At 34.4% G+C, this 15,473-nt stretch overlaps 1 protein-coding gene across 1 annotated transcript in view; it reads right to left on the bottom strand.

The window, feature by feature from the left end:
• The window catches only part of LOC141848595 (uncharacterized), a 47,023-nt gene extending 32,801 nt beyond the window's left edge, over positions 1-14,222 (bottom strand). The window contains exons 1-9 of the mRNA XM_074736644.1: positions 14,098-14,222; positions 13,892-14,008; positions 13,166-13,768; positions 12,459-13,061; positions 11,303-11,371; positions 9,920-10,030; positions 9,572-9,817; positions 8,552-8,599; positions 8,197-8,337 (exon numbers count right to left, since the gene is read on the bottom strand). Coding sequence (XP_074592745.1) covers positions 8,197-8,337; positions 8,552-8,599; positions 9,572-9,817; positions 9,920-10,030; positions 11,303-11,371; positions 12,459-13,061; positions 13,166-13,768; positions 13,892-14,008; positions 14,098-14,145 — 1,986 coding nt within the window. The 5' untranslated portion in view covers positions 14,146-14,222. The remainder of the gene's footprint in view (positions 1-8,196; positions 8,338-8,551; positions 8,600-9,571; positions 9,818-9,919; positions 10,031-11,302; positions 11,372-12,458; positions 13,062-13,165; positions 13,769-13,891; positions 14,009-14,097) is intronic.
• Between the last annotated feature and the right edge of the window lie 1,251 nt (positions 14,223-15,473).

Raw genomic sequence — 15,473 nt, 5'->3', positions numbered from 1 at the left:
AAAACAAGCATTGAAAAGATGTAAAGTAATTGCGGGTGAGCAGTTTGAATATTGGCCTGTATTTTCTTTCCTTTTTCCATTATTTGTTTAATCCAAGGAAATAGAGCTTAGTGTACTGTCTAGAAATGCCATTAAAGTCTCCCAAATAGCACATAAATTCTCGCGGATAGCACATGAATTCTCAACTTACGCAGCTTGTAAAGCAGTCAAGCAATGAATCTGGTGCTGCACATGAAATATAAAGTATTGACCTGGTTACTTTTATTGTGGACTCAAGGACCTGAACTATGAATACCACATAGTATGTGCAAATTGCAAAAGTACAATGATGCATATAAATGCAGGTAGAAAGTACAAACTAGGGTATGTAACCCTAAATAATCTTCCATTACTCATAAGTGGTATCAGAACCTCTGTGATTTTCATCTCCCTCATGTGCATTGTGACCCATCACCAGAACCACACACAAATATCAGCTGCTTTGTCTCTGGCATCTCTTTCATGACCCATCCAACTCAACTTGATAGTCCTCCACACAATCACCCAAAAATACTCTTAGCCGCACCTTTTCCTTGTGACACTCCTTTACTCCAGCACTTCGCACAATGTTCCTCGATACAAGGTCTCCACATGCCACCACCTCACGGGAAATTCCTCATGAGTTTTCCTTCGTGTGCCACCACCTCCTAGAAACCTATCCAAGATTTTCTTTTGAGTGCCACTCGTCCACACACGGTCTCTTCCAGTGATATTTCTTAATCCTCATAACCTCTTCCAACAGCTGTCCCCAACTTTGAGTAGCTTCTGATAGAAATCTCCTAACCATCATTGTAAGTCTCTCTTCGATACTTCCTAGAATTGTTCTATTGGATCTTTCTTGCCCCATAACAATTACTACAAAGAAACAAAAGGAAAGAGTTATGCTTCATGAGCTCCAGCATTTTAAGTTTGGCTCATGGGAACCAATTGAAACTCACATCACAAGGATGCTAATATTCCTAAGCCACCTAAAGCCTCATGGGAGCAGATTAATGCCTTATTACTTGCTCTTTTTTAGGCAACCACTGATTTCAAATTCATGAGCATATTTCATTGCTTCTCCTTCCAAGCCAAGGGTAGACGGGCAATATTTTTCATGTAGACCTCCAAAAAGCACACAAGAACCCACGATGCTCCCAGTAAGTAAGTCTTCTATGCAGATTGTATTATATGCAAGAAGTCTCTAATTGTGAGCATCTTCTAAAACACAATTGTAGTTAGGGAAGATTAGAGCGAACAAGCCACAAGCAACAATCCTCTACTTCCATGAGTCATGATACTTATCAAGATTTCTGATTCCTTCTCCTCTACCTCATTATAATCCTCCTCTTCTGCATCATTCTCCTCCATTTTCAACCTAGGTTTGTGCTTGGCATAGTGACTGACACCCGACACAACTAACATGTCTTGTTCCAACCAAAATTCAAAAGCATGGTTCAGAATAAGATTTCAAATCTTTCACTCACATTAACTGATTGTAGGTAAAATCAGAGAGGACTTTGAGATCACTTCCGATGTTAGAGACATGAAAGCATGATATTCAAGATTGTGATTTGAACCTTAGGATCTTATAATCGTGCAACTCAAAAAGACAAATGGCAGATCCTAAATAGAGTCGAAATCAAACTAGGAGCTTAGCAACTTGCAATTTGTTCCTACATTACATCACTATTCCTATATATAATCTTAGACTTAGACATTTTAAAACTTGCTACTCTAGTAAAAAAATCATTTTTGGTACCATTTGAGAAAAAAATTCAACTATATGAATTGCTACTTGCTAAAAGGGTAGCCTTGTACAATGGTAAAATTGTTGTTGTGTGACCTTGTGATCACAAGTTTGAGTCGCAAAAACAATCTCTTGCAATGCAAGGTAAAGTTACATACACTAGACCCAGTCTGGTCTGACCCTTTCCCGGAACCCCACATTGGTAGGAACTTCGTGCACCGTGCTTCCCTTTTATGAGTTGCTACTTGCTATATAATCATACAACAAGAAATATATTGCATTGTTTATACATTTATTAATATTATATATTAAAGTGTCTAAATGTTTAAATGTTATATATTAAAAGTGTTCATATCATAATCATGCGTTGTTTATACATTTTTGAAGTGTTCATATTGATATTATATGTTAAAAGTTAGTAGATATGATAATTATAAATGTCTTTTAAGTTAAATTAAATAGGATCCTAAGGTCCTACATTCTATTCCACAATCCATGCTTACTAACCTCTCCTTGTTCCTAGATAAGATATTGATTCAGGTAACATTGCATGTAAGATCACTTTGGCAAGCTTTAAAACATTGTGTTCATATATTATTCCTTCTAAGTTATAGTTAGTAAAGACCCAAATCTTCATATACTCCACCATAATCGAATGTATGCAAATGTTGTGAACTTCTACCACAATAACCCCACCGTCCTCTGATTCTATGGCGGATCAATGTGCTTTACCCACTCAATTATCATCTGAAAGATCATGTAATGGTGCAAGAGGTCGTGGCAATAGTGCTAGTGGACATAACAAGTTACGTGCTCCGACAATGGGAAATTTCAATGTCAAGTATGTTTGCTTCTCTCTCCATGGCTTCCACCTAGCCATAAATTACCAACTCATGGCCCAATAAGATGTTGCTTCTCAAGATAATCCATCAACCAATGTCACTCAAGTTTTGATTCCATCATTGCAATCCCTATTGAAGAGTATCCTTACTTCCTTTAGTTTCAAGCCACAGTCAATGGCTTATCCCAGCAAGTTACATGGGCACACATCTACTACCTACTTATACATGTGGTCGTCCCCTTACAGCTTGGGTTCAAGGGCCTATGATCACATTTCTAATATCTTTAATTTCCCTTATTATGTTCTACTAATATCACAATATCTAATAAATCTTGATAATAACTTATGTGCATTGGGAATTTTACCCTTTCACCTACATTGCTTCTATATTTTCTATTATGTATACCTGAATTTCTTATGAGATTATTATACATTACTAAACTTAATCCTTAAATTGTACTGTATCATTCAATGCTACTTTTGTTTCTTTTTATTCAAGATTCAAGGACAAGCAAGGTGGTAGGAGTAGGGCACAAGTATCAGTTGGATATGCATTCTTCACCAACTATTGTTTTTGAGGAGTCATCACGTTTTGGGCTAGCAACATTATACACAAACTGAAATATGATTAACAAAGACATGGTGTGAAAGTGGTACAACATAACCCAATAATATAAATAGGTGGCAATAATTGACCTAATTACCAAATAAATTAGTTAAAAAATTAATTTTTATAATATATCGCAATTCTTTAAAGAGGTTAATTAATCTTAATTCATTATAAAATTAATTTTTGAAAATATATAATCAGTTTTATAATATTTCAAAATACTAAATACTATAATAAAACAACATGACATAAACTTCCATACTTATTCATCTCTTTAGATACATAGTCATCTTGGTTAAAATCCATAATATATGGTTCTTAGTCTATCTAGTTTTCAATATCTCAAGTACAAGTGTCAATTAGGAAAAAATACTAGGTCTTTGTTCCTTAATATTGTCTAAGTGTGCATTTGCATCATTTTTTAGTTGATTTTGATGCTTGAGGTCTAGGACATTTAAGGTCCACTTTATGATTCAAGTATTTTGTAACTCTTATGATGTCGTGTTTCTCCTATAACACTATGCTTTTCCATATATAACTTCTTTAGCATTGAGATTAAAACTATTAATGTCCCAAGGGAGACAATGCTAAGGATAACTCCCATACTTTTTAATCATTTCTTTCAAGTGTAGATATTGTTCATCGATCTTTCTCTTTCTGCCCTCACACACCACAGCAAAATGATCTACGAGAAAAGAATAATTGTTATTTAGTTAAAGCAGCTACTGCTCTAATACAACAACAACCAAGCTTTATCCCACTAGGTGGGATCGACTATATGAATCCTTCTACGTCATTGGGGTTTATCCCCTACTATATCATCATTTATATTTAAATAAATTTTATTTTATTTTATTGTTACTAATCAAGTCTTTTTTTTGTCTTCCTCTTTCTCGTTTGATGTGCACATTTGTTTTAGTTTCACATTGCCTAACTAGAGCACCTATTAATCGTTTACATACATGTTCGTACCATCTTAAATATATCTCCTTGAGTTTTCCCAAAATAAGTGCAACTCCGACTTTCTCTTCTAATATTTTTATTTCTTATCTTATCTATTCTTGTATGCCCGCACATCCACTTTAACATCTTCATCTCTGCAACCTTCATCTTCTGCTCATGTGCCAAGTCATAACACAACAGTCAACTCCATATAACATAGCAGATCTAACCGTCATTTTGTAAAACTTTTCTTTAAGTCTTAGAAGTACTTTACTATCACAAAAAACACCTAACGCTCTCTTTCATTTCAATTATCCCGCTTGTATTCTATATAAGACATCTCTCTCAATCACTTCATCCTTTTGGAAAAATAATCCTAAATACTTAAAACTCTCAGTTACAAATAACTCATCATCTCCTATCTCAACAATTATCTCATTACGTTTAATATTACTAAACTTAAATTCTATATATTCTGTTTTTACTCTACTAAGCCTAAAACTTTTCACTTCTAATATTTCCCGCCGAGATTTAAGTTTAATATTTACTCTTTCACGTGTCTCATCCACCAAAACAATATCATCTATAAATAACATGCAATGTGGTACCATATCTTAAATATGTCTAGTGAGTTTGTCCATTATTAGTGTAAAAAAAGGGACTTAGAATTGATCCTTGATGTAACCCTATCTTTATGGGGAATATTTCGATTAATCTGCCTGAAGTCTTCACTCTTGTCATTACATTCGCATACATATCCTTAATTAGTTCAATATATGTTATGCTAACACCTCGCTTTTTTAGAATTCTCCATATAATTTCCCTTGAGATTCTATCATAAGCTTTTTCTAGGTCAACAACATCATATGTAAGTCTTGCTTCTGTTCCCGATACTTTTTAATTAGTATGTAAAAAATATATGTTCCCTTCATCTTATGAGGGATGATGTCATTCTTGCCACATGATAGCTTCTCAATTACATGCTTTCCATGTTTTTCATGTACAAATTTTGATCACCCCATCCTCTTCCTCTAGTATGCTTTAAATAGTCTTTGCCTATCTATTATCTCCTTGACAACATAAGAGTTATTCCTAAATTTTATCGATGTTTTTATTAGCTATTAAACCTACATTTGTTACTATCCAAAGTCACACCATGTATTTATATTTACTAATGTACTTTTCTTTGAGTTAACTCAATTCTTCACCTATCTGAATTAGTGTAGCAGATGCTTCATGTTACTCCATTATTTCCTCACACACCTCCAACACCAAGGTCCGCATCCTCAACTAACCACTTCCTTCTGTATCATCAGCCAATACTTAACCATGCTCAAACACTTACTCCAAACTCTAGCCTTTCCATCACCTACCAGCATGCTAGTCCTCCTAATTCAGACATTTTCATTGTTCTTGATGGTACTTATTAATGTTCTACTTTACACACTTTCTTTCTCGATATTATGTTTCATCCAATTATTATGTTTTCTAGTTCTCTTTCTCTTCGTAGCCGATCCCTCAAATTGTCAAACAAGTTATTTCTTGTTTATGCTATCTACAAAGATAATCAATGAGATAAACACTATCCACTCTAACAATATTTGGGAGTATTCAAATTTAATTGGTTCAAATTTTCCCATTTGAGATATCTAAAATATATTACAAATAAAAAGGAAAAACCTTGCTCTGGCACGAATGTCACTAATGTTGAAGGATATGACAAGTTTAATACCATGTTATACAACTTGTGCCTTAGAGAAATATCAAACCAGATAAAACAGTGATTGAAGCAAGTTCAGTAAAAATTCAATCAAAAACAAAAGAAAATAAGGTCATTCCCTATCTTGCATTTATTCTCTTTTTATGCTGGTGGATCTCTTTCTCATTTAATAATGTCTAGAACCTTGGGTAATTTATCAATGAAATATAGAGCAATTTGAATCTTTTGAAAATAAAATTCAAAAGAAAAATGTTATAAAATGTCTTACAGAATTAGAAGAACTATTTTTATTCTTATTGCACAAAATGATAAAGGAGTTCCCGGAAACACATATACAAAAACATCATGTAGGAAAGGAAATGATACAATTGGTCAAAGCATGAATTGAACATGATCTCCCTACCATTTTACATTTCACAACATATATAATTTATTTCACTATTAAAGTGGTTATTCTTATTCTTAGTGATGAAGAATTCGTCATTCTTAACTCTTGGGTTCATGAATTCCTCTATAACTTAACTTGACTCAGACAATTAAAGCTTTTTTTATTCTTTAGTTATTGATTTATGGGTCGTATTTCACTCGAGCCGTGGTTGGATACTAATGATACGTTCAATTTACAACTATATGATTGGATCATAATGAACAAATTATAGTTGGTCTTATTTCCATTTCCAATTATTCTATATGCAATTGTAAAAAGTTAAATTTTTCATTTTCTAAATTGTGCATCTCATTCGCTTGTAATTTCTCATTATATGAATGAACTAAGAGCTCATTTGACCTCATTATATCTATAAGATCAGAACCCTCCTTCCTGTATAAATATAAAGAAAGCATTTAATTTAAAATAATTCTTTATACTTCCATCTGATCACGGTATTATACTATATTCCAGTACTGACTCAATGCTCACTTAGTGGTGAAGGAATCCTCTCAAATTTTTTGTGTGGGCAATCTTGACCATTATTCTCCCATGGCTAACATTGGTGATTGTTTTTATTACACCTTAATCAATTTGATATTAAAAATGTCTTCTTCATGGCGACCTTCTAAATAGAGTCCCTGATTAAGACTAAGGTCTACAATACCTTAAACACATTCAAGAAACAAGTTTCTTGTTTCAAGACTAAGGCCATTTTAAGATTCCAGAGTACACTGATGCTGATTAAGCGCTACCTTGTCCTTAGAGATAAACTTAATTTCGTGGAATCTGTAAGATGCACTGTTGTAATAAAATTGAATACAGATAGCATGTATCAGGATTTTCGGGTTGGAGATATATAAATCAAAATTGATAAACCAAGCCGAATTAAATCGAAAAATTAGCTTATCAATTTGTTGGTCTGGTTTTCATTTGTAATATAAGCAAAATTATCAATTTCAATTCATTTTCAGGCTGAACATGTACAAAATGTTCAAAACAAACCATTAATATTTTATATAAAGATTATAGATGTGTATATAGTTAAGTTATTGTGTTAATTAGAACGTACTCTTAGTGGCATTGCTTTGTTGTGTTCATCCTTTAGCAGACCTTAAACGAAGGTTCAAAATTGAGTAATAGACATTTAAGAAACATAACAATGCAATAAGATAATACAATGGTAAATTGTTTAAAATTCACTAATATTTTTTAGGAAATCAAAAAATGGAAAAAGAATTATAAATTAAACATTCAATTTTTTTTCTCTGTTACACTTTCATAAATTGACAAAAGCAATTTCAACATTCAAATTGAAGAATCCTGTTTGGTGAATGATGTTAAGCAAAATTAAACCTCTGTGGGTAATAATCACCAAGCCAAGTTCTGCAGAGAAACGACTAAATGGCTGATCAGACGCCTACAAATATAAAACTAAACGCCATTATTTATCTATGGGCGATCTTACATTTTTGTCAGGATTATGCAAACTAACCGCCCTGGTCTGTCAATACATGATTAGAATGATAGGAGGCAATAACTTCAAAAGACAGCATACCAAGTATAGTCAATATGGTAACTAACATTCTACTACAAGAACATACTACTAGAGAAGCACAAAAGATGGTTTAACTAACAGAAAGTGATCAGCAAGCAACATGATTAATTATGCAACATGTCAGAGAATGCAAGCAATCATGTGAAAATTGTGAAAAAAGGAATAAAGCTGCAAGGAATGATAAATGTTTAGTAGTCCTCGAAATAAACTAAAGACAACTAGTGCAAACATACACAACGAGTATAAAAAAAGAAAAATTTTAACAGTTATAATGAATAGTCAAATATAAAGGAAATAGTCAAAGCACTGATAGTGGAATGATAAAATTACTTCTGTTTGTTGGTCACTAGAGTTTTGAGTGCTAATATTCTCCTCAAAATTTTGAGGCTCAACGACTGACAGTAGCATTCGCATAGCAAACTGTTCAATACTATCTGAAGCATAGTTCAGCAGATAAAGCTTGTTTGCAACCTAAGCATAGAATGATAAAGCAATGTTAGTATCAATGAAACCTGGTATGATTGACACACAACAACATTTAGGAAAATAAAAGCAGAATTGGCATAAAGATTTGCAAGTATATTTCAAGTCAAGAAAAAAAGGATAAACCAAGTAAGGAAAATGTTGGCAGGAATTTCAGGTTCCACTGCTAAGAACAACTCCACAAACTCTAAAAAATACATACCAATCGAATAGCTTTGGCTCTAACTTCTTCTTGAGGATGAAGGGCACACTGAAGTCAAACAAAAATACATTAGACAAAGCATTGGATGTCAATGAACCCAGGAATAAAGATGTGAATTCTCTTTAGAAAGTATCTACTTAATCACAAAATTTAGAAAATTGTTAATGTTTTGCATATTTAACGCTTCTTTGGGAAAAAAGGGTTTTCATCGTGTTTCTTACCCAGACAATAAACATTCACAAAAAGGAATGAATTGTAGGAAGAACTCATTTATGACACCCTTTTTTTTTTTGAATAAATTCATCATGAATAAAAATGATACAACTTGGGATACAAGTGGATTAGGTGTCCACAGTTTGGGCACTTCCTAAAACTTCAGCCAATTAAATATTCACTATCTTAACTCATTTAAATACTTATTTTGGATGATAAAAGGGTACCCGGACACTCGGGCACCTAACTTAATTGGGAAAAATATGTAGATACCAACCAGTCAAGCAATTTTAAGCAATCCTGAATCTGATTATTAAGCATAATTGGGCATCCACGTTACAGAGTATTATGTAAATATGTGGAGCTATAAGGGTGTACCCTGAATATTCGTATTCCTTAATATAGGTGGAGGGGCTATCTAGGGTTATCTGATTAACAATTCCCTCCACAGACTGAAACCCACCTAAACCCATCAATACTGGATTATTGGATACCCATTGTCATCCCTAAATATAACCCACACATATTTCCCATCTGTGAAATTAATTGCCAAACTAAATACATGATCATAATGAAATATGATTAGTTACTCTAAAATTTTTAGTTTGTTGTTTGTTATTTTATGTCATTTTTATAGGGGAAAAATCAGCAATATGACATACTACTTGATTCTCCAAGAGTAAAGAGAATGAGACATAAGTTCGCTCACAAAAAATCACCAAGTAGAAAGTCCCTTGATAATCTAGGTTTTCTTAGCATATCAATTCGTGGTCTCTTTCACAATCTATTACCACAGTAAAGACATACCTTCAGGGCAATATCCAAGCAAGCTTGTCTATAAGAAGGACGTCCCAAAATTAAGCTCCATGTTGCAACAAGACCTTGAGTGACACGATCACCATCAAGTGTTTCCTCCAAATGGTGCTCATTACAATTTGAATGGCACAAACCCTCCAACAACTTCAATGAAGAATCAGGCAGTATTGGAGCTTCAACAAGCAGTTTACTAAAGGACTTATCTGTAGCTGGCAAGGAATCCAACAATGCCTTTGCCTGCCAATGCAGTAGGCAACCAAAAGAGAAATGTTTAATATAACAAGAGAGTTAATTCTGCTTTTGAAAAACAAATATTTGTGTCATTGGACATATGCTTACAATTCCCAGAAGAAATTTCTCGTAACGACTTGCTGCTGAGTAACAATTGTCTGCCTTGGAAATTACAATTGCTTGCAGGTAATAGAGGGCATGCATTGCAAGCTCATGCCCCTGCAAAGGTAAAGTTGCACAAAAAAGCAAACATATATGACAACATTAAAAAGGAGAAAGAAATATTCACTTTATTGGGTAATACATATGAAACACATTTTATTGATGTTTATTAAGGTAAACACTAAGAACTCAAAAATCAATGTCCCTTCCCAACACTGTCATAGGAAGAAATGAAACTTATCAAGAAGAAATAACCCTTAAGGTCCAACAATCCAAGCTAACATTCTTATCAATACACACATACAACACCAAAAGGAGAAAGAAATATTCACTTTACTTCCCCATCAAACTATCATATTATTAAATATTAAGGTTAATCAGTAGCTCAAAAATCAATGTCCCTTCCCAACACTATCATAGGAAGAAATGAAACTTATCGTAAAGAAATAACCCTTAAAGTCCAACAATCCAAGCTAACATTCTTAATACGCACATACATGTCAACACCATATGGTTGGCTATCTTATAGCAAAAGATATCTAAGTTATCTTGGTAGATAGATATCTGGGCAATTCCCTGTTCAGTCATGGTTCATTAATCACGAGAAACATCTAAATTGCTGCCTTCTAAACTAAGTCAATGATATTATTATCTTGCATTTTCTATATCTTGTATGCTTTTTGGATGTTTACTACAAGGAAAGCATATATAAATTTATTAGAAAATTTAAAATAAACAAATAGTTGGAATCAAGTTATCGTTTCTCTAGCAAAGGCATACGAATTGACAAACAACCTCATTAAAAAGGGCAGTCTATTGCACAAAGCTCCCACTAACGCAGAGGTTGTTTTCACGACTTGAACTTGTGACCACCAAGTCATACGGCAACAACTTTACTATTGCGCCGAGACTCCCCTTCTAAACAACATCACTAAACATTCAAAAAAACAAATCCTAAACACCAATGGCAATGGTGAGAAGAACTGTAATGGTTCATTTATCCACAATCAGGAAGAAAGATCTATCTAATGGACAAAATAATTTGCACAAAGGCATAGCGCCATAGTTGAATTGCATCACCAACCATAACAAGTTGAAGGCATAAGTACCAAATATTAAAACTTCCAAATTAGCGAACAATCATCATACTCTTTAATAGCAATCAATAAAAGCATCTTATTTAGAAGCATTCAAATTGATAAAATTCACATAGCATGTGGCTTTCTAATTCCATGAATGAAGACCTAACTAGAAATACTTGGTTTATTTATGTTATGTCGCACTGCTTTAAACTTAACTGATAACACATAATAAAATTAGAAAAAGTACCTTATGATGAGGATAATCCAATACAATATGTTCTTCTACAAACTTAAGAATGTCGTCATCAACCCCAGTCTGCGAAAAAGAACATAAGAGCACCAAAAACAAGTCATCTTATGTAAGAATTAAGCATAGATGATAACATTTCATAACAAAGAAGTGGCAGATCATATTTAAAATGTTTCAAGGAAGTGGTGAAGTTGTTCACACTTCCCTTTAAGGAAAAAAGAAAATTCCATATGGTCAGGCAAGAAAATATAAAACATAACCATAATTGAGAAAGTATCAATGTAGTTATACAAATAAAACACAAACATAATACCAGGAGTGATGGCACTTAAAAAGGTAAAAAAAATTGCCTAATTACTGCAACAAGTTAGTAAAAACAAACTGATAAGGAAAATACTCTACCCTTCAAATCACACCATGGAAATGGCCGAATGTACTAAAGATAAAGTAATCTACACCAAGGTTCAAAATCAAGATTTGGATCCCCAGCATGTATAGTGAATGTTGGGTGCTGTTGTTGGTGGTGTGACAAATCATAGAAGGAGAAAGAGCAGAGAAGAACTGGGAAAGAGGTGAGCCGTATGTGGAGAGGGCACAGAGGACAACCTGCCGAGTCAACATTGGAAATGTCCCTGAGGAAATGTGAATCCATATTGGAAGACAGGCACAAAGATAAAAGCACCGAAACAACACGGGAAACAACATGCAGCTTCAATGCTGGAAGACAGCACAGACAAAGGCTGGAATCAATGCAGGTAGATAGCATAGAGATGGTAGAAGCTCTCTTCGTGTTCTCCAAAAGCTCGCCTCATGTTTGATTCAGCGATAAAAGCTCATCTCATGTTTGTTTCATCACTGGAAGCTCCCCTCATGTTCAATTCAACGTTGGAGAATGGTTTCATTGTATTGAGCTGTTTCGCATGCCAGTCGATTAGCGGAACGAGAAGTTTCACCCATGCCAACCAGCAAGGAACAAGATTTTAATCCATGATCTAGATTCTATATATCAATTATAATTGATATAATAGCAAAACTAGTAAGAACAGTGAATAATTGTTAGAATGGATTGCCTCCAACAGAAGAAAATTTAACAACTGACAGACTGCATAAAAATGCACAAAAGTCAAAAACAATTAGACTGGATTGTTCTTACATGTGCAATCAGACGAGCAAGCAATGGTAGGCATGCTTGACTAGATCCTGTGACATGGATTTTCTTATAATCTTCAATAATCCGTGTAACTACCAACCTGTGCAGATTGCTTTTCTGTTCATCTATCAATTCAAATAGAGGTGGATGTGCAATCAAATTATGAAAATTCTCTTCCGGAACCGATGAGTTACTATCAGCAGATACAAATTCATCGGATTCTGGCGGATGAACATCATCATTAGCAGTAACATCTGATGGCGTAGATGCTGCCAGCTGTTCTTCAACAGCTTGTTCACAAGTTGAGCTAGCTGGTGTATGGACATCTGACGATTGCTCCATAGCCATGTCCTGGTCCTCTGAAGTTTCTAATGATAGCATTTTGCCCATTCCCTTAGTATCTGGTATTTCAGAAGGCTCCACCTCAGTTTTAGAAGTCAATGGCATGGAAGATTGTTCAGCAATGATGGCTTCTGCAGTAAGAACAGCTTTACTAGAGTGCTGAGACGGCCCAGGCTGCACATCACTACTACTCTCTGAGTTTAAGGGTGCAGAGTGTAGACTTCCAACTGGCCCTGGCCGACGTGGATCAAGACGACGAGGATCCTATAGATGAATACTATATTAGTGAATCAACTATCAAGTTTCCAGATCTCGCCTAACAACAAACAGAACAAGATATCAATACAAAGAATAGAAGATAATTATACCCTCCTGGGATCCCTCCTGACTTCAGCAGCAAGGTTAGATACAGGAGACGTATCTGGAGTGCCAACTCCATTTGACCCAACAGCATTGGATGCCAATTCAGGAAGTAATGAAGGAATTGGCACAGAAACACTTGTTGTGATTGGCACAACCTGTGAAGAAAAACTGGAAGAGGGAATCTCTTCATTTAATGGTGCATTATTGTGCCAGACTGATACTACCATTAAGTTCTTAGGTAGATGCTTCATAGTTTCTATAACTATATCGGCCATAAGGTCAGCATGAATATTGGAGACAAGAAGCTCAAGGGATTCAGCCCCTCTTTTCCCCTCAGCCAGGAGAGCACCAATCATTGAAATCATCTTTTCAGCAGCTGATGAGTCACCATCCACTAGAGAAGTGCTTGATGAATAATCACCATTGCCATCATCATTATCATCTGGAAAAGCAGATGTCATTTGTGTAGAATGTGCCATGTTTGATGGTACCTCAAATCGTATTCTCTTAGAAGGCAACTCCTCAAAAGGAGCATCACTAGGGAGTTGTGAAATCTTGCTCCTAATCTGATCCCCCATTTGCAATTCTTGAACAGCTGGTGACACTCCCTAGAAGAACAAATAAAGAATAGAATAAATCTTTCTACTATCCATATCAATTATGATTTAGTTGGTGAATCTTTCTACTATCCTTATCAATTATGATTTAGAATGTGCCATGTTTGATGGTACCTCAAATCGTATTCTCTTAGAAGGCAACTCCTCAAAAGGAGCATCACTAGGGAGTCGTGAAATCTTGCTCCTAATCTGATCCCCCATTTGCAATTCTAGAACAGCTGGTGACTCTCCCTAGAAGAACAAATAAAGAATAGAATAAATCTTTCTACTATCCATATCAATTATGATTTAGTTGATGAAGGGGGAACTATTTTCATTACCTTATTGGATCGAATTTCATGGGATACACGGTCCATAGTTCTCGACATTCGCTCAACTTGACGTACAATTTGATCAACTGATTCACCCGGGATTATTGCATACAGTGCTCTGATTATCTTCTCTTTTGACTGAATTTAACAGAATTAATAGATTATGGAAAAGTTCAATGTATATTTGTAAAATGAAAATCTATAACAATCTGAACATCAACCAGGGACAAATCTGCTTATCCAAGTATTTATCTTTATGGTAAGAAAGACTATGAATAACTTAGAACAGGATGTACTTTAATATTAAAAGGAAAAAACACATCACTACACAAGGATTAAACACGGGACTTTACCTCAGTGAAAAATGGGTGATTGCACCGTAGAAATCCTACAAAAGCAGTCCTCAGAGAGTATCGTATGCTTGAAGCATGACCTCCTTTTTGGGATTCAAAATTAGGATTCAAAGAAATCAAAGCAGAAAGAATAACATTGTATCGAAGAGGTCTTCTCTTTACAATTGTTGCAAGACTGCCAAACATAAAAAAGATGTTCAAGAATAATGATGAATACACAACTCCATTAGCATTGCACAAACAAGAAGACTTGGGGAAAAAACTACCAATAAAGGAATATATATACACTGATGTAAATGAAACTTTCAAAGCTCAGTTAAATAAGAGTAAAAATGACCATGAAAGAAAATTGATTGGTAAAAGTATCTTGATGCAAACTGAAACGGTTAATCTCTTTGATGACTTACAAAAAGTATTAGACGGTAGACTTAGAAACAAATTCAAATACTGGATAATTAGGTTCGCTAAATCATTTGATTGTCCCATCATGTCACAGATTGATACTTGTCTTCAGCAACAGAGAGAATAGGAATGAGATCAGAGATTTATGAGTGTTAACTCATGAATAGGGATGTGAAAATGGTCAGCTCTGTACAAGGACCCAAATGAAGCTGCGATTCTGTTACTCTTTGGTTACTCATCCCATACCATTTAGGACCCTGGAGGTTATATCTCATCAAAGATCTATAACTCTTTAACCCTATGTTTCCACACTTGATGATGTGATATGTTTATCATCTAGATCCATCTGTAGGTCACCATAGAGTGATTACTGTTTGAAGGCACTAAGTCCATAACCAATCACATAAAGACTACAAAATCAAATATGCCATAACCACACAAAATTTAAAAAAAAAAAAAAAAAAAGACACGCCTTAGTAATTAATACTTATCAAACCCTAACATCAAATACCACTATGATATCACCAAGGTTCAAAATCTCGAACTGTGTCAAACTTTCGGGTTTTCACAATAACAATATTGTTTTAGTATGTTTTGACATGGTATTGATAATGAATTGAAAGCTAAAGG

Source organism: Curcuma longa, chromosome 17 (genome assembly GCF_044706935.1).
Source record: "Curcuma longa cultivar G26 ecotype Majalengka, Jawa Barat chromosome 17, ITB_CL_G26_1.1, whole genome shotgun sequence".
NCBI classification, from domain to species: Eukaryota; Viridiplantae; Streptophyta; class Magnoliopsida; order Zingiberales; family Zingiberaceae; genus Curcuma; species Curcuma longa.
Note: the sequence above shows the minus strand (reverse complement) of the source record. Positions and strands in the feature narration are given on the sequence as shown.